The 23,732-nt window shown below is 41.3% G+C and overlaps 2 protein-coding genes across 2 annotated transcripts in view; both read left to right on the top strand.

The window, feature by feature from the left end:
* The first annotated feature begins 5,393 nt into the window (after positions 1-5,393).
* The window catches only part of LOC142852611 (uncharacterized), a 49,355-nt gene continuing 31,016 nt past the window's right edge, over positions 5,394-23,732 (top strand). The window contains 1 exon segment of the mRNA XM_075977621.1: positions 5,394-5,524. Coding sequence (XP_075833736.1) covers positions 5,498-5,524 — 27 coding nt within the window. The 5' untranslated portion in view covers positions 5,394-5,497.
* Positions 5,404-22,833, top strand: LOC142852610 (uncharacterized). Its single transcript, XM_075977620.1, has 4 exons — positions 5,404-5,524; positions 20,118-20,244; positions 20,424-20,484; positions 21,502-22,833. Exons 1-4 carry the CDS (start codon positions 5,498-5,500, stop codon positions 22,550-22,552), a joined length of 1,266 nt encoding a protein of 421 aa, XP_075833735.1. The 5' UTR covers positions 5,404-5,497; the 3' UTR covers positions 22,553-22,833.

Below are 23,732 nucleotides of genomic sequence, written 5' to 3'. Positions count from 1 at the left end.
AGCCTGGTCTACAAAGGGAGTTCCAGGACAGACTCCAAAGCTACAGAGAAACCCTCTCTCGAAAAACCAAATAAATAAATAAATAAAAACCACAACCTCCAAACTTAGACATCTCCAATTTAAAAATGTCACCAACATCAGTGTGAGTTCCAAGAATTTCTCACAAAGAAACTCTTCCAACAAAATCCCCAAACCTGCTGAAGAGATAATAATAGCATCCTGCTCACCTGTATCTGAGCCCCCGAGACAAAGGTAGTTGGATGTTTGCAGGAGTCGGAATGTGCATAAAGAGCTTTTGCTGCGGCTCTTACAGATTTCTGGCGAGGAACGTGCTCTCCCCTAGAAGGCACTGTGAGTTGTACTGAATCGCAGAGCTACCCTGCTTCCTTTAACGGCTTCAGAAGCACTCAATCAGGCTTCCAGACCAAGGACATCTGTCTTCACTGGCCGCCCTATGTGCACACTGCTTACCCAGACAGAATTCCAGCAACCTCCACACCCCTGCTGTGGATCTGCATCCCTGGAAACACTGCAAACACCTTTATCGCAACCACTGGCTCGCTTGCTAAGACTGTCGAAGAAATCTTTGCATGGCACTTTCTATGTTTTTGCTGTCACTCAAAGCAAATGCATCTTAAATTTCCTAGTTCTTTGAGAAAATCCTTATTGTTGGGGACCAGCCTCAAGAAAAATACCTCTTGCTGGGGTAAGGGCAGGGGATTTAGAAATATTAGTAAAGATGCCAGGCGGTGGTGGCGCACGCCTTTAATTCCAGCACTTGGGAGGCAGAGGCAGGCGGATCTCTGTGAGTTCGAGACCAGCCTGGTCTACAAGAGCTAGTTCCAGGACAGGCTCCAAAGCCACAGAGAAACCCTGTCTCGAAAAACCAAAAAGAAAAAAGAAATATTAGTAAAGAATATGAAGATGTGAATGAAAATAATAAAATGAAGGAACATAAAGGATAGTATCAGGAGGGAATTCAGTGAGTACAGAAATTTGCCAGTGGGCTGGAGAGATGGCTCAGCGGGTAAGAGCATTGCCTGCTCTTCCAAAGGTCCTGAGTTTAATTCCCAGCAACCACATGGTGGCTCACCCCTATCTGTAATGGGGTCTGGTGCCCTCTTCTGGCCTTCAGGCATATACACAGACAGAATATTGTATACATAATAAATAAATTTTAAAAAAAGTCATTCGTTTACTTGTAGCTGGAATATTTACTTCAACAGGCTTCCATTGTTTCAGCTTTCATAGCTGAAGTCTTTGCATTAACACAAAATGGGCAGACAACGCAATTTACAAACCAACTAGTTAAATGTTTCTAAAATCATAAGAGTTTAAGAAAATGATTATTGATTTCATAGGATGATTAGATAAAGGAAAACAACCTATAGGCATGTAATGAGTGTAAATTTTTTTCCACTTCCAGTTCTCTTGAAATGTAAGTAATTATGAAGACTATTCCTGGGGGCTGGAGAGATGGCTCAGAGGTTAATAGCACTGACTGCTTTTCCAGAGGTCCTGAGTTCAATACCCAGCAACCACATGATGGCTCACAGCCATCTGTAATGAGATCTTCTGGCCAGCAAGCATACAGACAAACAGAACACTATATACATAATAAATAAATAAATCTTTAAAAAAAAAGACTATTCCTTGGAAACTCCCTCTTGTATAGAAAACTGTCATGCTTTCAATAATAGGCCAATGGTGTAGGATAAAGTATTTACCAGATTTGTTGTATAAGATTCGATGTAAATACTATTCATTAAACTCTACATAGTGAGTTCAAGGCTAGCTAGAGCTTGTCTCAAACAACAAGGCAAAATTATATTCAAATAGGTATGTGTGTTTATGGCTGTATTATCACGTATAATTTAGAGATAGAGTCTTACTATCATACTCACTATGTAGGCTAAGCAGCCTTGAATGCATGTAGATTGGCCTGGCTCTGCTACTATGCTCAGATGTATTCACTTCTGAGAGTGATTTAATGGGGACCAATGGCTGACAGCTGAAATGACTTTAAGACAATTGTCCTGCACCTTTTGTGCTCTTTGCCATTCAATTTTTTTAACATTGTGTATATGATGTATGTGTGTGTTGCTTTCATCTATGTAGTTCATGTTTTAAAACTCATCTTCCTGTCTCTGTGTCTGAAGTTTTGTATTAAAAGAATTCACTACCACACACAGTGTGAAAAATAAATCTTATGGTGCAAGTCATCTCTTTTTTATGTTTTTGTTGTCATTGTGGTGATGGTGGGTTTTTTATTTTTGTTTTTTACAAATCTAATATCAGTCACTATTTTATGTATATGATTTTTTTTTCTGCACACAGGTCTTTGTACACCATTCACGGCAGGAGGCCAAGAGATGGTGTCAGAATTGCTGAAACTGGAGTTCAGCATATAGTAGTGAGTTTCTTTATGTCCTGGGAATGGAAGCGATTCTTCAGTACTCTTAACTGCTAAAGTACTCTCCAATCCATACATTCTGATCTTTTTTTTTTTTTTATAAATTTATTTATTTATTATGTATACAATTTTCTGTCTGTGTGTATGCCTGAAGGCCAGAAGAGGGCGCCAGACCTCTTTACAGATGGTTGTGAGCCAACATGTGGTTGCTGGGAATCGAACTCGGGTCCTTTGGAAGAGCAGGCAATGCTCTTAACCACTGAGCCATCTCTCCAGCCCCATACATTCTGATCTTGATTATGTTTCCTGTACAGGGCAGCCTGGTTAGCATTAGACCCTCCATGCTGAATGAAAAGTAGAACTCTCTTTCAGGTGAGAGGATTATCCTCAGGCAGGGATGAGCTCGCTAAGTACAACATGGTCAGCCCTTAAACCACATATATACAAATACCAAAAACAGACTCAGCAGGGTGTATTCATATACCTAAGTACATTTATTCTTATATCCGTAACAAGGAAGAAGTCAAAAGGGAAGAATGTGACAAGGAATGGCAGGAGGACCAAAAGGGAAAATTGATGTAATATGTTTTAGTTAGAGAAAGCATTAAATAATTCAATAAAAAAAAAAGAGGGGCGAGCCGGGCGATGGTGGCGCACGCCTTTAATCCCAGCACTCGGGAGGCAGAGGCAGGCGGATCTCTGTGAGTTCGAGACCAGCCTGGTCTACAGAGCTAGTTCCAGGACAGGCTCCAAAGCCACAGAGAAACCCTGTCTCGAAAAAGCAAAAAAAAAAAAAAAAAAAAAAAAGAGGGGCTGGAGAGAGCACTGGGTGTTGTTCCTGAGGTTCCATTCCCAGAACCCACATGGTAGCTAACCATTTGCTGAACCTCCAGTCCCAGGCATCTCCTGCTGTCTTCTGGCCTCTGTAGGTACTGTGTACAGACATACTCAATAAAAACACCACACAACGAAAATTAGAAAAAATTTAAAAGGGAAAGAATGGGATTTTCTACAATGATATCACAACTTTGAGACAGACTGGTCTTGTATGGAAGCAGCTGTGGCCTTCCTCCAAGCAAGCCTGCTCAAGAGGCAAGAGCAAGTTTGTTCTGCAGTTATTAGAGCTCAGCATAACCACACATCTAAGAGCAGTGGCCACAGTGCTGTAGGTGACTTTTCCTTAAATTCCTGTATTTGTGTTGTACGACTTTTGTATCTGTGAGAACTGTGGCATTGATACAGACACAGCTGTCATGTAGATCAAAGTACATGTAGTACAGGTTTCAAAGCAATCTGATTTTCCGGTGTCATTTACTTGATTTTCAGCTAATACCTTGTGGTATGAGATGAACATGTTAGAGGCACTTTTTTCCATTATTTTTATAATTTATACATGTTCCCACATGACTTTGCGGTAAGAAAGTCCCTACATGTCCCTGCTTTTACATCGTGATCATGTCCAGATGTGGATTTGGTAACTGGGAATGCTTAGGAATAGCAGAACTCTACATGTGCATGTCCAGACTCATCCTTCGTTTGTGTAGGGAAAGCATTGCTTTGGAATTGACTCCCATGCTTTCCTTGCCTTCTACAGGTAAGTCCTCAGTTCTGTGAATTGGCTGTCCTGATGGCTACTCTCGGTAATCTAACCGACTAACTCTGGAATAACTGAAACCCAAAGCATTGGGTGGGTACACCTTCCTGTGTGGGCATTTTCTTAAAGATTTTGAGATAAAAGGTCCATTTTTCATCTGCATCACTGGAGTGGATATGAGATCCATCTTTAGCACCTTGGTGGCGGTGCACACTTTTTACTCCAGCACTCAAGAGGCAGAGGCAGTCGACTTTTCTAAGTTTGAGGCCAGTCTGAACTACAGAGTGAGTTTCAGGTCTACAAAGATAAACCTTGTCAAACACACACACACACACACACACACACACAAAGATCAAACAAAGAATAAGATCGGCATTTAATCCGGATCACTCCTTCTAGTAACAGCCTAAAGGTATAAATGACACTGAAGAAGGAAGCTCTCTCTCTCTCTGCCTCCCCGCCCTAGCTCTGGGTATCAAGTTCATCCCTTTACTAGCAGGAGAGCCTACTCTTTGGAACTTTGATGCATACTGAAGACCAGCTGAGACATCCAGCCTCATGGGCAGAGGAACTACTGGAGTCTTCAACTTCCCCTGCGTAGACGCCATTGTTGGACTAGCGGGACCACAGCTTGTGAGACATTCTCATAAATCCACTTTCTGCATGCATGGAGAGATTGTTATTTACCCGTCCTGCTCACGTAGAGAGCCTGAGTTGTGTTTCTCTTTCCCCTGCCCATTGATGAAGATGAGCTGGCTAACACTCAAGTGCTGCCTAGTACTCATAAAGACAATATTCCCAACTTCATTATTTTCTAAATATTCAATTTATCCTAAGACTATACTTCATTTATCAAGAGTTTGCCCTGAATTCCGGAAGAAAACTTTGAAAACAATGGAGCCATCATCCAGCCCTGTTGTGGGAGACAGATCTTTTTTTTTTCTTGTTTCACATAAAAAGTACCTTCAGTTCACCTGACCTCTTAGTGAAGCCACAGAATAAACATCTTTTGTGTCCTTAAATTTCTCTTTAAAATTGCTAATATTCTGGCAACCTTCCACCGGTGGGACAGGGAATCACTCCGCTCCACCTCGAGGAAAGGGCTTTAAAACCTGTACACACTGCACCCAGGCGGAAGAAGGGGGCGTGCCCGTGGAGTTCAAGGAGACAGCAGAGTCAGCAATTGGAGCCTAGGGCAACAGCTATTGAAGTGCAAATCTCTGCTGGCCTGGGGTGGTCTGAGTCAGGGGTGGAAGGTTTCCTGAGGAATCACTGGAGCTGTGTCTTTAAGCACTAGATAACCCTAAAGGCGGGACTCTTGTCACTCAAGCCTCACCAACCAATCAGGGTGCCCAGGCCGAACTGCCAGTCAGAAGTCGTGTGGAGCCCTTCCGGGAGCGACGGTGCTAGCTGAGGTCTGCAGAGGACCTGGAGCCAGAGTTTTCGCGTGTTGTGCGGCCCGTGCCGCTGCAGGGAGCTGGGAGAGGAGCATGGGCGAGACAGGAAGCCACGGCATGGTGAGCGAGGGACTGCTGTCCCCAGATCGGGAAGATCAGAGGCGGAGATCCAGGTTCCAGCGTGGCTGGTCCTCAGGGCCGGGTGGGAATCTGCAGTCATATTCCGTGTCCTGTGAGCTCCCGTGCGGTCCCTGCTGCTCCCTGGACCCAGGCACAGTCCTGTGTATAACTTTGCTCTGTGGGCTGCAACCGGGCAGAGCGATGGGCGCAGGGAGCTGTGTGTGGAACCGTGTTTGGAGTCAACAACAAGGCGCTTTTGGTGCAGCCATGGAAGGCGGGTTGCCTAACTCGGAGAGGCCTGGTTTCTCTAGTATGTTCTAGATGTTCATCACTTTGCATTTAATCTTTACGTGTACGGTCCATTTACAGTTAATTTTGTGGAGGTTGTAAAAGGCATCTCGTGTGCCGGGTAGCACTCCACCACTTCTCTGTGATGTCCTAAGAGTAGGATTTGGTGACATTAAGGACTTAATAATGCTGGCTGGGTAGTAAGTCTCAAAGTAGAATGTAGCTGCGGGAGGGCTGCTTCTAAAACACCCCAAACATAAGTGTCTGCTAACCAGGCCTGGGAGAGATGAGCAGCCGTTTCAACAGGATTGTCCAGACATTTGGCTCTAAACCTTTACAAAGGAGACACCCTTGACTGATAACCAGCCTCTAGGCCCATTTCCATCTCAAAGAGGATTCTAACAAGCTGCTTAAGGCTGCACCACTGGTCACAGCTGACCGGGGCCTGCTGTGCCTTAAACTTCCAGCTTTGTCCTTGAGAAAAGCACTGTTCAGACGGGTGAAATAGGACAGCCGGGGACAACAATTTGAAAAGTAAAACTGTTGTGTTAAGGACTGGCCCGGTCAAGCAAGGCTTTCCTTTAGCCCTCAGGATGGGAGAAGGAACATTCTTTTCTTTTTTTTTTTTAAAGATTTATTTATTACATATACAATGTTCTGCCTGCATGTATTTCTGTATGCCAGAAGAGGGCATCAGATGGTCGTGAGCCACCACGTGGGTGCTGGGAACTGACCTCAGGACCTCTGGAAGAGCAGCTAGTGCTCTTAACCTCTGAGCCACCTCTCCAGCCCCTAGAAGGGGCTTTCTTGAATGAGGGACTGACTGCCTGGGGGCTAGGTATTGGGAGCTTTACCTAAGGCCTTGATGTATTGAGAAATAAACAACTCCTCTAAAACCCAAAATGTATAGCTGGTAATGGTCTGGGACCTGGGCCTTTGTGGAGGGGTTCCTTCAGATCCTGAGGAGCCAACTCTTCCCACGTCCGGGAGCTATGGTTATCAGTCCCAAGGCCAGTTTAGGCTTAGTCAGTAACATTCCTGACATACTCTGTGTTCTTGTGGGGCACTGCTGGATTAGCTTCCTCCTGACTTTGACCCATTGTAGGGTAGTTTCTGCTGACTTCATAGAAGCTCCCCATTTCTTTCCGTCTCCCCTGTGAGTAGTTCTGCTTGCCATTTCTTTATTTTTTCCAGAATGTATTCATTCATTCTTTCTGTCCTCCCTCTCTCGCTACTTTTTTCCCTCCTTCCCTCCTTTCTTTCATTCAAACAATCTTATTTTACATTCCAATCCCAGTTTCCCGTCCCTAGCCTACTCCCCCTCACATCCATTCCTCAGCAAGGACAAGAACTCACGTCAGTGACCCCACAAGCTGCTCATGCCACACATCTGTCGCCTCCATTCAGAGGGCCCAGTGTGGTCCCCATGCTGGTCGCCCAGGTATCCATCTGGGGTCATCGAGTTAGCTGCTTCTGTGGGTGTCCTGCATATGGTCTTGACCACCCTGCCTATAACAGTGCTCCTCCCTCTCTATGACTGGACTCCAGGAGGTTGGCCCAGTGCTTAGCTGTGGATCTCTGCCTCTGCCCCCATTGGCCACTGGATGTGGGTTCCCTGATGACAGTTAAGGTTCATCAGTTTTGATTACATGGGCAGAGCAGGTTAGTAGTTCAGTTTAGGTATCCTCTCCATGATTCCTTAGCTTCTTAGCTGGGGTCACCCTTGTCTCCTGGGAGTTTCCCTAGTGCCTGGTCTTTCCCTCACCCCACAATAACTCCGTCTTTCAAGGTATCTCCTTCCTTCCTTTTCCTCTCTCTCCTTTACCCTCCTGTTCTCCTCCCTGCTGCCCCTCCCCTCCCTATTTTCTCCCCCACCCCCCATGATCTGTTTTCTCTGGGGTTGTAGTCCGTAGGCTGGTTATCCTTTGCTTTATGTCTAATATCCACTTATGTATGAGTACATACCATGTTTGTCTTTCTGGGTCTGGGTTACCTCATTCAGGATGGTTTTTTCTTTTCTTTCTTTCTTTCTTTCTTTCTTTCTTTCTTTCTTTTTTTTTTTGTTTTTTTGTTTTTCTCCGACACAGAGTTTCTCTGTAGCTTTGGAACCTGTCCTGGAACTTGCTTTTGTAGACCAGGTTGGCCTCAAGCTCAGAAATTCGCCTGCCTCTGCCCCCCAAGTGCTGGGATTAAAGGCGTGCGCCACCACCGCTGGGCCAGGATGGTTTTTTTCTAGTTCCATCCATTTGCCTGTAAATTTCAAGATGTCATTGTTTTTTATTGCTGAGCAGTGCTCCATTGTGTAAATGTACTGTATTTTCTTTATCCATTCTTCAGTTGAAGAGCATCTAGGTTGTTTCCAGGTTCTGACTGTTGAGCAAGTGTCCTCATGGTATCCATAGGCATCCCTTAGGGATATGCCCAAGAGTGGTATTGCTAGGTTGAGGTAGATTGATTCCCAGTTTTCTGAGAAACCACCACACTGATTTCCAAATTGGCTGTACAAGTTTGTACTCCCACAAGCAATGGAGGAGTGTTCCCTTACTCCACAATGTCTCCAGCATAAGCTCTCATTGGTGTTTTGATTTTGTAAGATGGTATCTCAGTTTCATTTCAATTTGCATTTTCCTGATGGCTAAGGTTGCGAGCAGTTCTTTAAATGTCTTTCAGCCATTTGAGGTTCTTCTGTTGAGAATTCTCTGTTTAGATTTGTACCCCCTTTTTCTAAATTGGATTATTTGGTATTTTGATGTATGGTTTCTTGGGTTCTTTATACATTTTGGATATCAGTCCTTTGTCCAATGTGAGGTTGGTGGAGATCTTTTCCCGTTCTGTAGGCTGCTGTTTTGTCTTATTGCCCTACAGAAGCTCCTCCCTTTCAGGAGGTCCCATTTATTTATTTACTTATTTTTATTTTATGATCATTGGTTTTACCTGCATGTGTGTCTATGTGAGGGTGTCAGAAACCCTGGAACTGGACTTACAGACAGGTGTGAGCTGCCATGTGGGTGCTGGGGATTGAACCCGGGTCCTCTGGAAGAGCAGTCAGTGCTCTTAACCTCTGAGCCACCTCACCAGCCCAGGATGTCCCCTTTATTAATTGATGCTCTAAGTATCGGTGCTACTGCTGTGATATTTAGGACGCGGTCTCTTGTGGCCATGCATTCAAGGCGACTTCCCACTTTCTCTTCTCTACGGTTCATGGCTGGATTTATGTTGAGACCTTTGATTCATTGGACTTGAGTTTTGTACATGTTGATAAATATGGATCTATCTACATTCTTCTGTATATAGATATCCAGTTATGCCAATGCCATATGTTGAAGATGTTTTCTTTTTTCTATTGTATAATTTTAGCTTCATTGTCAAAAATTGGGTGTTCATGGCTGCATGGATTAATATTAGGGTCTTCGATTCAATTCCATTGGTCTACGTTTCTGTTTTTATGCCAGTACCAAGCTGCTTTCATTACTGTAGCTCTATAACAGAGCTTGAAGTCAGGATTGTGTGTGCAACCTCTGGAAGTTCCTTTCGGAATGTAGCTTTATTATCAGCTTTCCTATTATAAATTGTTTGATGTTGTCATTGGATCCTGCTCACTTTATGGTGCAAACTTACCATATATAGCATAGTATATTGATGCATCATGTCCCCAAGGATCATTTATTTCTTTTTTTATTTAGGTTTTTGGATGACCTGAGTTTAGAGACCAACACTCATGTTGGGAGACTCATAGCTATCTACTATTTGAGAGCCAGTTGATCTGACACCCTCTCTTTTTGTATATCGCCTGTATCCATATAGAAGACATTTTCTCTTATACACTAACATATACAAAAATTGTAATAAAATCGTTTTCAAATTTGTTGTGACTTATTAAGCAATTAGACCAAAGCCAGTTGCTTTAGGTGTGTACGGGTTCTTTAAAAATCTGTTATCTTGCATTTTGTTTTTAAAAGTTTTCATTTCCTCACTGATGCAGGCTCACAGGCAATCTTCTATCCTAGAAGACAAAATGATGTCTAAATGATCCTAACAGACATCCTTTTCTTTATCATAAGAAAATGAGATCCTTCTAGTAGTCAAATCTATTTTCTACAAAATTAAAACATCAGAAGGCTTCAGGGAAATCTCTCCAATTTTGGTGGGAAAAACCTCCTTGTCCAACCAATTTTCTGTGATTGGCAAGGGAGAGAACTGAGTGCACTGGAGGTGGAGGTGGCTGTGGTTTCTCAGAGTTTGATTAGACTCTTAGAGTTCCTGTCTAAGGGACTGTGATCTATGTTTATACCTCTGTCTCTGTGGTCCGTTTCGTCAGCGGTGCCATCCACGATGTTGATTTCATTAACTGTAATCTATTTATATTGATTTTCTGGAAAATGGTGGAGCTTTATCAGTTTTGTATCCGTGAAATTTCTTATGATTTCCTTGAGATTTTATTCATTTGGGAGCTTTTTGTAGAGAGACAGTTTTAGTTTTCTCTTTTTGATCTTAGAGGTTTGCCTCTTCCCATTTCCTGGCATTTCTGTGTTGCTATCTTGATGTTTGAGTGTTTGCTGCTTAAATGATTGGTATGATTAATACATGGACTTTGGATCTTAAAAACAATACCTTTTTGTGTATTATCGTCAGTTTTTCCTATTTAGTCCCAGTTGTGAACATGACATAACCTAGAGTCATCTGAGAGAAAGAACATCAGCTGAGGTTGTGCCCAATCAGAACATCTGGTTACAGTGTCCGAGAGAGATTGTGTTGATTCGATTGATGCGGGAAGGCTCTTCCACTGAGTTGTCAGTGGTCCTGGGCTGGATTAGAGGGATGGCTGAGCATGAGACGGTGCCTAAGCAAGAGAGAAAGCCAGGAAACCATGTTTCCTCATGTGTTGCCTTCACTTATTAGCTTGAGTTTCTATCCTAATCTCTCACAAGGAAGATTGTGAGCTAGGGGTATCAAGCACATAAACCTGTTCATTATCTGAGTTGCTTTTGGTTAGAGAATTTAATGACGGCAACAGAAAAGAGTTTGAACAAAGTGCTCCTTCGGATGTGACTATGTTGCTGCAAAGGACCTGGGGATGTTGACTGCTGGAGGAATGGTGGTAGCACATTAGGAATCATTTCGCTGACTGGTTTTTTCCCCGTCTTGTTTAGTTCTAACCCAGATCTCTGGTCTATTGAACTTCAAGTTCTTAGACATCCAAGCAGTGTTTGGCATGGGCTCTCTCAGATGGCATGGGCCTAAAGTTAGAGCAGACATTGGTTGTCTACTCCCACAAGTTCTGAGTCACCAGTAATCCAGCATCTTGCAAGTAGGACTAATTGTAGGTCAAAGGTTTTGTGGCTGGGTTGGTGCTCCAGTTCCAATACTGAAAGCTATGCCTGGTTTTACAAAGCTGTTCAGGCTTCTCATCCCCGCATTCCCATGAGTCCTCTCTAGGGTCATTTTCATATAATCCAAGGAATATCCAAAGAGCTAGTTTTACTGCTTCTATTAGAGTTAGAAAGGACAGTGGTTCAACCAGTGAGAGCTGTATAACAGAGACTGCACTGTTTTCTTCATATCGACTCCCAAATGTCCCCCAGTTCCGGTAAGTCTCTCCCCATGCTCTCTCCCTCCATCCTTCTCCTCACCTGCTGTCCCCTGCCGCCCTCTGTACCTACTCCCAGTCTATCCAGAAAATCTGTTCTATTTCTTCTTTCCAGGGAGAGCCACGTGTTTGTGTGCACCCTTGAGCCCTCTTTGTGAATGGCTTCTCTGTATCTGAGGATGGTAGAAGAATATCCTTTACTTTACAGCTAATACCCACGTAGAAGTGAGTTCACACGTGTTTGTGTGCACCCTTGAGCCCTCTTTGTGAATGGCTTCTCTGTATCTGAGGATGGTAGAAGAATACCCTTTACTTTACAGCTAATACCCACGTAGAAGTGAGTTCACACGTGTTTGTGTGCACCCTTGAGCCCTCTTTGTGAATGGCTTCTCTGTATCTGCGGATGGTAGAAGAATATCCTTTACTTTACAGCTAATAACCACGTAGAAGTGAGTTCACATGTGTTTGTCTTCTGGTCTTGGTTACTTCACTCAGGATGATTTTTTTTCTAGTTCCATCCAAGTTTTAATATGTTCTTGTTTTAATAACTGAGCAATACTCCATTGTATCAATGTACCGTATTCTCTCTCTCTCTCTCTCTCTCTCTCTTTCTCTCTGTCTGTCTCTCTCTCTCCCTCTGTGTGTGTGTGTGTGTGTGTGTGTGTGTGTGTGTGTTTGTGTCTTTTTCTTGAGACAGGGTTTCTCTGTAGTTTTGGAACTTGTCCTGGAATTCCCTCTGTAGACCAGGCTGGCCTCGAACTTAAAGAGATCAGCTTCTCTCTGCCTCCTGAGTGCTGGGATTAAGGGTGTGCGCAAACAAATGTAACACATCTTTAAATAATATTCTAGATCGGGGTCTCTCTGTTTGGAAGAAGTATCAGTAGCTGGACAGTCAGAAACATAACAGTTTAAGGATCACTTTGAGTTAATTTTGTGGAAATTGTGAAGTTTGTTAATTTCTGTACACACAGAATTATAGGAAGGTTGGCCGGGTAGTGGTGGTGCGTTGGGGAGGCAGAGACAGATGTATCTCTATAAGGTCTAGTTCTAGGACAGTCAGGGATACACAGAGAAACCCTAGCTTGAACAACTAAAATTAAATAAATATATAAAATGAATTAGAGTAGATTTAGTAACATTGGTCAAGACCACACATTTTCTGACTGAATTTCCTTTGGTCTTTTGATTAAAAGTCAACTACTTTTCTGCTTTTGTTTTTTAGCTCTTTCTTTATTCTTTCACAAATATTGAGCATATTGTTGAATATTGTAGCTTTGTGATAAGTATATAAGTCACATTGTGGGGCTGGAGAGATGGCTCAGAGGTTAAGAGCATTGCCTGCTCTTCCAAAGGTCCTGAGTTCAATTCCCAGCAACCACATGGTGGCTCACAACCATCTGTAATGGGGTCTGGTGCCCTCTTCTGGCCTGCAGGCATACACACAGACAGAATATTGTATACATAATAAATAAATAAGCCGGGCGGTGGTGGCGCACGCCTTTAATCCCAGCACTTGGGAGGCAGAGACAGGCGGATTTCTGTTTGAGACCAGCCTGGTCTACAAGAGCTAGTTCCAGGACAGGCTCCAAAACCAAAGAGAAACCCTGTCTCGAAAAACCAATAAATAAATAAATAAATAAATAAATAAATAAATAAATATCTGAAAAAGAAGAAGTCACATTGTGTCAATACGTGTATTTTTTTCATAATCCTGTTGAACGTTCTGAGTGTTTCCATTTGGCAGGTGGTTTTGGAATAAGGTATCCTGTTAGAAACTGTCCAGAAATTGAATTGTATTCCGTTCATGCTGCTAAATTACTGTACACAAAATCTTAATATTGACTCTTCATGTGCCCATGGATTCTTTATATACCTCTGTGTTTATTTAGGTTTTATTGTTATTGTTGTTATTGTTAATCTGTGAAAGACTTATTTGATTGGATAAAGCATTCCACACAGCTGGGCAGATGGCACAGTATGTATTCTTCTTGGGGATGACCTGAGTTCATATCCCAAAACCCAAGTGGCTCATCACCACCTGCTACTCCAGATCCAGGGAATCTGATGCTTTCTTTTCTTGTGTGGCACCCGTATACACATGGAACACATTCTGTCTGTATACACATGGAACAGTCTGTCTGTATACACACGGAACACATTCTGTCTCACAACAAACATAGACAAAATGTCAGAAGTTCTGGTTCCTAAAGCAATCAGCAAAACATGTCGCTTTAGGTAAATAATACAGATCATACACTGTTTCTATAAAAATCTGTTATCTTGCATTTGTCTCAGAAAAGTTTTCATTTCCTGACTCCGATGCAGACTTACAGGCAATTATCAGTTATAAGATCATTTTAGGATGCTCAAGGGATCATAAAAAATACCTTTATCTTTATTCTAAGAGAATTAAATCCTTTTAGTAATCAAAACTATTCTACAAAGTTAAACATTAGATGACTTCGAGAGAATGTCTTGAGTTTTGTTGGAACAGCCCTCCTTCACCATGGCATTTTCAACAGAACCTGAGTGCACAGGGTGAGAGCTGGCCAGTGACTTGTTGTGATTGATATTGATTAGACTGTTGTTCCTGCTTTGAGGACTATGATACATATTTGTGGATAGATCTTGTTGTCTTGTGTAGTCAGTGTGTCATCTGTGTCGTTGATTACTTGTCATCTCAATTTATTGTTGTTTCTCTGGGAAACGATGGAACTTACAATTTTTCAGAAATTTTACTATATTATGTTTTGAGTTCCTTGAGTTTGTTGGTTTGGGAACTTTCTGCAAGAGACAGCTTTATTTTCCTCTTCTTGATCTCAGAGGCTCACTTCTCATTTCTCGACATATCTGTGTTTTCCAGTTGTTGTTATCTTTATGTTTGGCTTATTGCTGCTTCAGTGATTGATATGGTTAATGTATTGAATTTGTGTTGTTAAAACTTTTTCATATATTATTGTCTCTTTCTCCTAATTGGCTTCAGCTATCAACATGATGTAGCCTAGTATCATCTGAGAGAAGATCAATTGAGGTTATGCACAGATCAGAATCACTGGTTTTGTGGGAGCCTAGGCAGTATGGATGCTCAACTTACTAGACCTGGATGGAGGTGGGGGTTCCTTGGACTTCCCACAGGACAGGGAACCCTGATTGCTTTTCGGGCTGAGGGGGGGGGGGACCTAATTGGGGGAGGGGGAGGGAAATGGGAGGCGGTGGTGGGGAAGAGACAGAAATCTTTAATAAATAAATAAATTAAAAAAAAAGAATCACTGGTTACTTTGCTTGTGGGAAACTCTTGTTCGATGATTGATGTGGAAAGGTTCTTACACTGAGGTTGCAATACCCTAAGCAAGTGGGCCTGAGATGCATAAGAAAACTGTCTGAGCTTGTGACAGTGACCAAGCAAGAGAGAAAACCAGTAAGCAAAATTTCTCTGATTTTTTTTTTTTTATCTTCAGTTCCTAGCAAGAGTCTCTATTCGAAGCCCTCAGTTATGGGTTGTGATCTGGCAATATCAGCCAAGTAAACCTGTTCATTTTTGAGATGCTTTGGTTAGAAAATTTAATCACAGCAAGAAAGAAGCAAGTAATAACAAAATATAGCACATCAAAAGTTATTTTGTTGCCAGGTAGAACATGGGATGTTCTCTTGGAGTAATATTGAAGATGTTAGGACTTTAGGTGGCAAAAGCTGCACACAGAGCTTAATTGGCTGTTTTTGTAGGGTTATGAAAAATAGGATTTTGTGGGAAATATATTCCCTGCAGATAGTAGAGCTTGAGGCCATAGGATTTCAGTGGGAAATAGACTTCATGAAAAGTTTAGCTGGAGGTAATTTATATAATATTTTGTCCCTAAATCATTCTTATTTTCTTCATTCTCTGAGAAATTGAGTAAGGAAGAATTAAAAAGTAATTGGCTGATTTCCTGGACAAAGTTTTGATACTGTTGGTGTTTATTACTGATGAATCAATCAAGTCTACAATGGAAAAGTAACAACTTGTGCAGAAAGAAATAAAAAGTCATTTTCATGGAGGAGAACAGCACTAGGTAGTTTCAAAGTGGCAGTCCTGTGATGAAGAAGATACAGAAAATTTCAAGAAGTTTAGCACCATTAAAGAGAATGTCCTTGGTCTGTGAAGCCTAGGAAGTCACCCTCAGGATAAGGCTCCTTCCATCAATGCTTTCAGTTTATGGAAGGAATAGGCAGCTTGATTCCTGATCCCAAGAAACAACTTCATAGAGAACCTTCTCCAACACTGGTCCATGCATGGTAGCATCCATCACAACTTAGAAGCTAAATTTGGGGCCATAATCCAGGTTGTACTGGTTCTGGAAACAAGACAGATAGAAAATTGATAGGTCATAGGTTTTCCTCTGTGGTTTGATTGAATTCAGCACTGTTGCACCCATCTGTGTTTTAATATTTATTTAATTATTATGTATACAATATTCTGTCTGTGTGTATGCCTGCAGGCCAGCAGAGGGCACCAGACCTCTTTACAGATGGTTGTGAGCCACCATGTGGTTGCTGGGAATTGAACTCAGCACCTTTGGAAGAGCAGGCAATGCTCTTAACCACTGAGCCACCTCTCCATCCCATCCCATCTGTGTTTGACAGAGTCAGAAACCCTTAGGGATCCTGTGAGAGTCCATTGCTTGAAGTTGTGAAAATGAAGTCAGTGTTGTATTATTTTGAGATGAGAGGATATTGAGATACCAGGCTATGAGACATCTGTCGTGGAGAGCTGCATAAAGGCAGTGGAAGTAGCAAATGGGAGACATGGAAATTTCCAGGGATGGAGTTATGTAAGGCCTCTGAGAATGAAGCCCCACCTGTGTGAGACAGAGCTACAGGATCTGTTAGTTGTTTGCCCTGTTGAGTTTTAGTCTTGTCTTGGTCCACTCTTCCCTCACTGTATCCACATTCCTTTCTCTTCTTCTCTCATTCAATATAGTCCAACTACAGTTTCCCCTCTATCTCTTCCCAGCCTTCTCCATTTCTTCAGAATATCCCTTCAGAATAGAGCACATATCCCAGAGACATCAACAAATCCCTGCATAACAAGTTACAATGAGACCAGGCACGAGTCCTTATATCAAGACTGGATGAAGCAGTGGGGGAAAAGGGTTCCAAGCTCAGGCAAGCCGGGCGAGGGTGGCACACGCCTTCAATCCCAGCACTCGGGAGGCAGAGGCAGGCGGATCTCTGTGAGTTCGAGACCAGCCTGGTCTACAAAGCTAGTTCCAGGACAGACTCCAAAGCCACAGAGAAACCCTGTCTCGAGAAACCAAAAAAGAAGAAGAAGAAGAAGAAGAAGAAGAAGAAGAAGAAGAAGAAGAAGAAGAAGAAGAGGAAGAGGAAGAGGAAGAGGAAGAGGAAGAAGAAGAAGAAAAAGAAGAAGAAGAAGAAAATCAGGCAAAAGAGTAAGAGACACTCCCTATCCCCACTGTTAGCAGTCCCACAAAACACCAAGCTCTACAACCATAACATACATGCCGAGAACCTGGTGCAGATCCCTGCAGGCTCAGTGATTGCTGGTTCACTCTCTGGAAGGCACTATGAGCCCTGCTGAGTTGATTCTATGGGCTGTGTTCTCCTGTGTCTATGTCCTTCTGTAAGTTAGGAAAATTTTTGACTATTAATTTTTAGAAAATATTTTCTGGGCCTTTGAGGTGAGATTCTTCTCCTTCTTTTCCTATTTTCATAGTGTCCCAGATTTGCTGAATTTTTGTTCCAGGAAATTTTTAGATTTAACATTTTCTTTACCTGATATATTTATTTCTTCTATCATATCTTCAAACCCTGAAATCTTCTGTTCCATGACTTGTATTCTTTTGGTTAAGTTTGCCTCTGTAGCTTCTGCTTGATTACCTCGTTCTTCATTTCCAGAATTCCTTCAGTTTGTGTTTTTTTAAATTGCTTCTATTTAAACTTCCAGGTCTTGAAAGATTCATTCATTTCCTTCACATTTTTTTTGGCCTTTCTGTAGGGATTTATTTATTTTCTCCAATAGTTCATTTATCCTTTCCCTGCTTTCTTTCAGGGATTCTTTCCCTTCTTTAAGCACTTCTACTTCCTTTATAAAGTTGGTCTTACGGTCTGTTACTTGTGCTTCAGCTGTGTTAGAATTTTCAGGGCTTGCAGCGCTAGGATAGCAGGAACCTGGTCTGACATTGTTTTGTTCGTTGATGATTGTGTTCTTACGCTGGTGTCCAAGTGATTGAGGTAATTGTGGGTCTAGGTACCAATTTCTGTTTGTCTTCTACTGCCTATGGTCTAGAAACATAGCATGGCAGAATTAAAAAAATAAAAGGCTAATTTCTTAAATGAAATATCGAATCTGTTGGATGGTAATTACTGGTGACTCATTCAGGTCTAGAGCGAAGAAAAGTAACTGGGGCAGAAGTAAATGAGAAGGAACGGGTACTTTCAGGTGGCAGTCAAGTGCTGAATCAGGCAGGAATTTTCAAGGAGTTTGGTACCATTATAGACAAGACCCTTGTGCTGGAATCGAAGCCTAGCAAGATGCCCTAAGGGTAAGACTACATCTAGTGAAACCTTCAGTTTATGAAAGGAGTAAAGAAAAAGTGATTCCTAGTCCCTGGAAGCAACTTCATAAAAACCGGCTGCACCTGTCCTCCAAGCGTGTAGTGCCTGTCTCAGTTAGGAAGTTAAGAAGTCAGTTTGCAGGATCATCCATCAGGTGCTCGTCCTAGAAACAAGAAAGAATCAAAATGTAAGGTTATGGATTCTAACGCTGTGGTTGCAGTTCAGCATTGTTGCAGGCATTTTTGTTTGGCAGTCAGAAACTCAGTGAGGAAAAAGGAAGGGAGTGGGAACTGGGATTGCTATGTAAAATGAGAAAAGATAGTCTTTAAATAAATAAATAAAAATTAATTAATCTAAAAAATTTTGAATGAGGAACAAAAATGTTCCAAGAACAGAAAACAAACCAAAAAAAAAAACCAAAACAAAAGAAAGACACCAGGAGAAATTAATATTACCTAACAATGGATACATCTGCCTGGAAAGTCACCCAAAATTCCTCTGCAGAAGTGGGGCCTCCATCTTCATCCTCAACCTAGTGTGTCTGGCAGGCTTTTCAGTGAAGCGAAAATTTAAAGAACTTCCCTGCCTTGCATTGGCAAAGTTTATTATCTGCTCTCTTCTGTATTCTGTAGAGTGTCAGCAGACTCCTTCTGAGGCAGGGATTTCAAAAGACTGTCCTGCCTTGTTTCGGCAAAGTTCAGCAGCAGTCACTTCCCTATATTCCCCTATAATCTACCAAATAAACAAAAGCCTCTCGGACCCCTATTGGGAATGTGGGTGTTATGTTTTCCAAACTGCTTCACTCTGGGTGAAGGCATCTTTAGGTTCTCAGAGAGAAAATTTAAAAAATCATCAAGTGCTGGGAAGTTCAGCTATAATCTTTGTTGATAGATATGGCCTGTCAAGATTCAGGAGGTCGTCTCTGAACAAAACTGATCCTTCTCATTACTGAACTTCATGGCCTCTAATTTCCTGTGGGAAAAGAAGCAGAAACTCTTACCCAAATCACTCTTTGATTTCCACTTACAAAAGAGTTAAGATGGCTCTAACAGTCCTGTGCACAGTCTTATGTATTCAGCAGCTGTGTGCTCATTGCCGTTCAAAATATTGAAAATCCACATAATACTGTATAGGATTCAAACTCCCTGTGTATTTCCCAACTTTACATGACTTCTTTTCTTTTTTTATATTTATTTACTTATTTATTATGTATACAATATTCTGCCTCCATGTATCCCTGCAGGCCAGAAGAGGGCACCAGACCCCATTACAGATGGTTGTGAGCCACCATGTGGTTGCTGGGAATTGAAATCAGGACCTTTGGGAGAGCAGGCAATGCTCTTAACCTCTGAGCCATCTCTCCAGCCCTGACTTTTTTCTTTTATATTACTTTTACTGTCTCTTTAAAGACCTTACTTTGTTATTTTTAATCTATTTGTTTCATGACTGCCTATACCCATTTTCTTTTTCTTTCTTAGGTCTACATGCATGATAAAACATACAGGAATCTGTTTACAGGATTTTTTCCCATCTGAACCTCTTACTGCGTGCCATTTAGCCTTTTTTGACCATGTGAGCAAATTTTTAAACTGCTGGACCACACTGTGTCTTCCTCTTGTGGCTTTGGTTGCTGGCTTTATCCACTTTCCAAATCATAAAAGCAAAGACCAGAACATGGTGTCTGCTCAGAGGTATATAACCAAAAGCTGCTTTCAACCTTCCTAGATTTAGAATGCTAAGAGTTGCGCTGCCAGAGGTATTTTTTACTTAACTTTTTAAAAAAATGTACCTCCTGCTCAAGGGCTTGCTATAAGTCAGGAACTATTAAAGGAGCCATAAAAATTCAAACCACATGTTGATATGCCAAAATGCTGGCTATTGCTCTTGATCTTAGGTCTTTTGCTTTTCATTCTTTTGGGTGACCTCTAAGTTTTTAATAGACATTTCTCTATTAAGGCAGTATCCCATTCCCAGGATATAGAAATGACAGAGGTGAAGCTCCTATCTAGTGTCCTTCCAAAGTGACTTGGTGATTACCTTGTACTGTATATCATGGAATAAGTGTGGAGAGAAGCACAATTGTATGACAATACTGTTAAAGGAGTGTACATTTACAATGTTGTCAGTATCGTGCTTTCTGTTGTACACATGTATGGGATACTATAGCATGCAGTGACCTATGATGATGTGCATGTTGACTTCACTTGGGAAGAGTGGACTTTACTGGATCCTTTCCAGAAGAATCTCTACAAAAATGTGATGCTGGAGACCTACAGGAACCTCACAGCCATAGGTAAGACTGGGTTTTCCTTCACCTTTTAAAATAAGGGGCAAACTGTTCCTTGGTTTTTGATGCTCTTCTGCAATTTGATCGAGAAGGAAGAAATGAGGCATGTTTATACTGAAGATAATAACTTAAATTTTGTACCGTTTTCAATAATATATTGTACATTTTCTGTTACTATATCTTAGGGTACAGTTGGGAAGACTACAATATTGAGGAACACTGTCAAAGTCCTCATAGACATGGAAGGTGAGTATCCTGTGCAAGCTGATACAAACGTGCCTCTGAAGGAACTGTAATGTGTCCTGGAAGTTGTAAACAGAAGCAGCAGTGTAAATCCACACAGTTTCAAGAGCATTGATGATGAAGCTAAAGTTACGCATATGTTAGTTGTGAGAGGGGCAGAGTCAAGGAGCATTTGGTGTGGAGAAACCATGTCTGCCTGCAGGCCAGAAGAGGGCGCCAGATCTCATTGTAGGTGGTTGTGAGCCACCATGTGGTTGCTGGGAATTGAACTCAGGACCTTTGGAAGAGCAGTCAGCGTTCTTAACCTCTGAGCCATGGTCTCCGGCCCGAGAAACCTTAATTTCTATACCACATCTCTATGAGAAGCTGAAAGTCAAACTATGTTAATTCAATATGGAAACCTTTTGTTATTTTTCCTTTACTAGGTAGATCATTTATCACTCTAACTACAAGCCATAAGAACATAGGGATATAGATACACATAACATACTTCCTTCTCAGAAAAATTAAAAGATACATAGCAGTGCCCACATTAAGTATACTTGTTGAATTTGTTTCAAGTGTACAAGTAATTGTTTTTCCAACTTCATTGTTAATATATTAAGAAATTCATCCTGAAGAAAAGCCCTGTGACTACTAGGACTGTGTAAATATTCCTTATTTGTCCTACTTCAATCAAAAATATATTAGGACTCATTTATAAAAGTTTATAAGTGCAATAAGAGAGATAAAGATCTGAATTTTTCCAGCTTTCTTCAAATATGTGAAAACTCTCAAATAAAAAGAGATTCTGAACATGTTAAGTATGTAACAAAGGATCTTACCATCACAGGACTCTTCAAAAATGCAAAATAACCTGTGATGAAGGGGAACAACATGAGTGTAAACACAGTGATAAAACCTTGAGGTGTGATTCCTCTTCACAGTGGACCAAATTGTAAAATTTATTTGTAGAGATATAAGTATTCAACAGTGTGTTAAATGTGGTGAAGGTCTTAAATGTGCTATTTATCCTTGCAGGCATGAAAGAAGTCATACTGGGAAGAAACCTTCTGTATATCTTCAATCTGTTAAAACCTTTGCATATGACAGTCATCCTCAAATGCATGAAAGAACACATGTTTGTGAGAAACTATATAAATGTAATGAATGTGGGAAAGCCTTTGAGCGACACTCTGGTCTTCTAAGGCATGGAAGGGCACACACTGGAGAGAAACCCTATGAGTGTAATGAATGTGGTAAATCCTATGTTTATCACTCTTCTCTTCAAATTCATAAAAGAACACATACTGGAAAGAAACCTTATCAGTGCAATCAATGTGGTAAAGCCTTTGCACAAAGTGTTCATCTCAATACACATAAAAGAACACATACTGGAGAGAAACCTTATCAATGCGATCAGTGTGGTAAAGCCTTTACACAACATGTTAATCTTAATATACATAAAAGAACACATACTGGAGAGAAACCCTATGAATGCAATCAATGTGGTAAAGCCTTTTCTTACCCCAGTCATCTTCAAATACATAAAAGAACACATACTGGAGAGAAACCTTATCAATGCGATCAATGTGGTAAAGCCTTTACACAACATGTTAATCTTAATATACATAAAAGAACACATACTGGAGAGAAACCCTATGAATGCAATCAATGTGGTAAAGCCTTTTCTCACCCCAGTCATCTTCAAACACATAAAAGAACACATACTGGAGAGAAACCCTATGAATGCAATCAATGTGGTAAAGCCTTTTCTCTCTCCAGTTATCTTCGAACACATAAAAGAACACATACTGGAGAGAAACCCTATGAATGCAATCAATGTGGTAAAGCCTTTTCTCTCTCCAGTTATCTTCGAACACATAAAAGAACACATACTGGAGAGAAACCCTATGAATGCAATCACTGTGGTAAAGCCTTTGCACAACAAATTACTCTTCAAATACATAAAAGAACACATTCTAGAGAGAAACCATACAAATGTAATCAATGTAGTAAAGCCTTTTCATGTGATACGTATCTTAAAAGGCATGAGAGAAGTCATGCTGAAAAGTATAAATCAGCACGGTAAAGGTTTTGTTTATCACAATGCTCTTCAAATGCATTAAAGAACACATACTGGAGAGAAATGCTATGAATGTAATCAGTGGCAAAGCCTTTACACGACATGGTCATCTTCAAATGCATACAAGAACACATACTAGAGTGAGACCCTATGAATATAATCAGTGTGGTAAAAACCTGTGCATATTTCATTAATCTTGTGAGAAAAAGTAATACTGCAGAGAAACCCTAAAAAATACTGTTTGTTAAAATTTTAGACTGTACAGCAATAAAACTTTTTATATGTAATCAATCTGTTAAAGCCTTTGTATATTAAAAGATTCTTTGAGTACGTGTAAACAATACTGGGGGCTTTTAAAATATTGGTTAGATCTTTATTTAACACACTTGTATTCAGTAGAAGAGTATTCTGTAGTCAAAAATGGATATGTCAACAATCTGTTCAAGCTTTTTTTAAAATTATGTATACAATTTCTGTCTGCATGTATGCCTGCAGGCCAGATGAGGGCACTAGATCTCATTACTGATGGTTGTGAGTCACCATGTGGTTGCCGGGAATTTAACTCAGGACCTTTGGAAGGGCAGGCAATGCTCTTAACCACTGAGCCATCTCTCCAGCCCTCTGTTTAAGCTTTATGATGTTTGTTTCTATAGTTTGCCCCTGCAAACTCATGGAAAAATGAATTTACTAATTTATAAAGCCCTATGTGCTGGGTAAAAGGGCCAGGCAAAGAAGCACATCCTGGTCCTGAAACCAGAGCCAGTGAAAGATATGCCCTTTGTTTCTGTAACCAGAGCCAAAGAAACACACTCTACTTCTGACCAACTGAGCACAAAACCAACCAGTGTCTGAGCAGGAAAACTAACCAGTCCCTGAGCACAAAATTCAACCAATCTTTGAGCTTGAAAAATGTTAGGGATTGAAATCAGACCAAGTCCCACCCTGAAAATCTTCTACCTGAACAAACTACGCACCTAATAAGACCCATATAAGCCCTGTGCTGTTCTGGTCACAACTGCCCTTTTTCACTCTGCAAGTCAGCCCCTCTCCTGGAGTCCTCCCTTCAAAATACATCTCTTGAATGCATTTTGCTTGAAGACCTTTCACCAGAGCAAATCAGAATCTCTGCTGGGAAACTCCTTAGGAGAGCAAAGTAGAACAGCAATGGATGTCTTTTCTGGGAAGG

The sequence above is a fragment of the Microtus pennsylvanicus genome, chromosome 6 (genome assembly GCF_037038515.1).
Source record: "Microtus pennsylvanicus isolate mMicPen1 chromosome 6, mMicPen1.hap1, whole genome shotgun sequence".
NCBI lineage: Eukaryota > Metazoa > Chordata > Mammalia > Rodentia > Cricetidae > Microtus > Microtus pennsylvanicus.
This window is presented reverse-complemented; position numbering and strand designations above follow the sequence as displayed.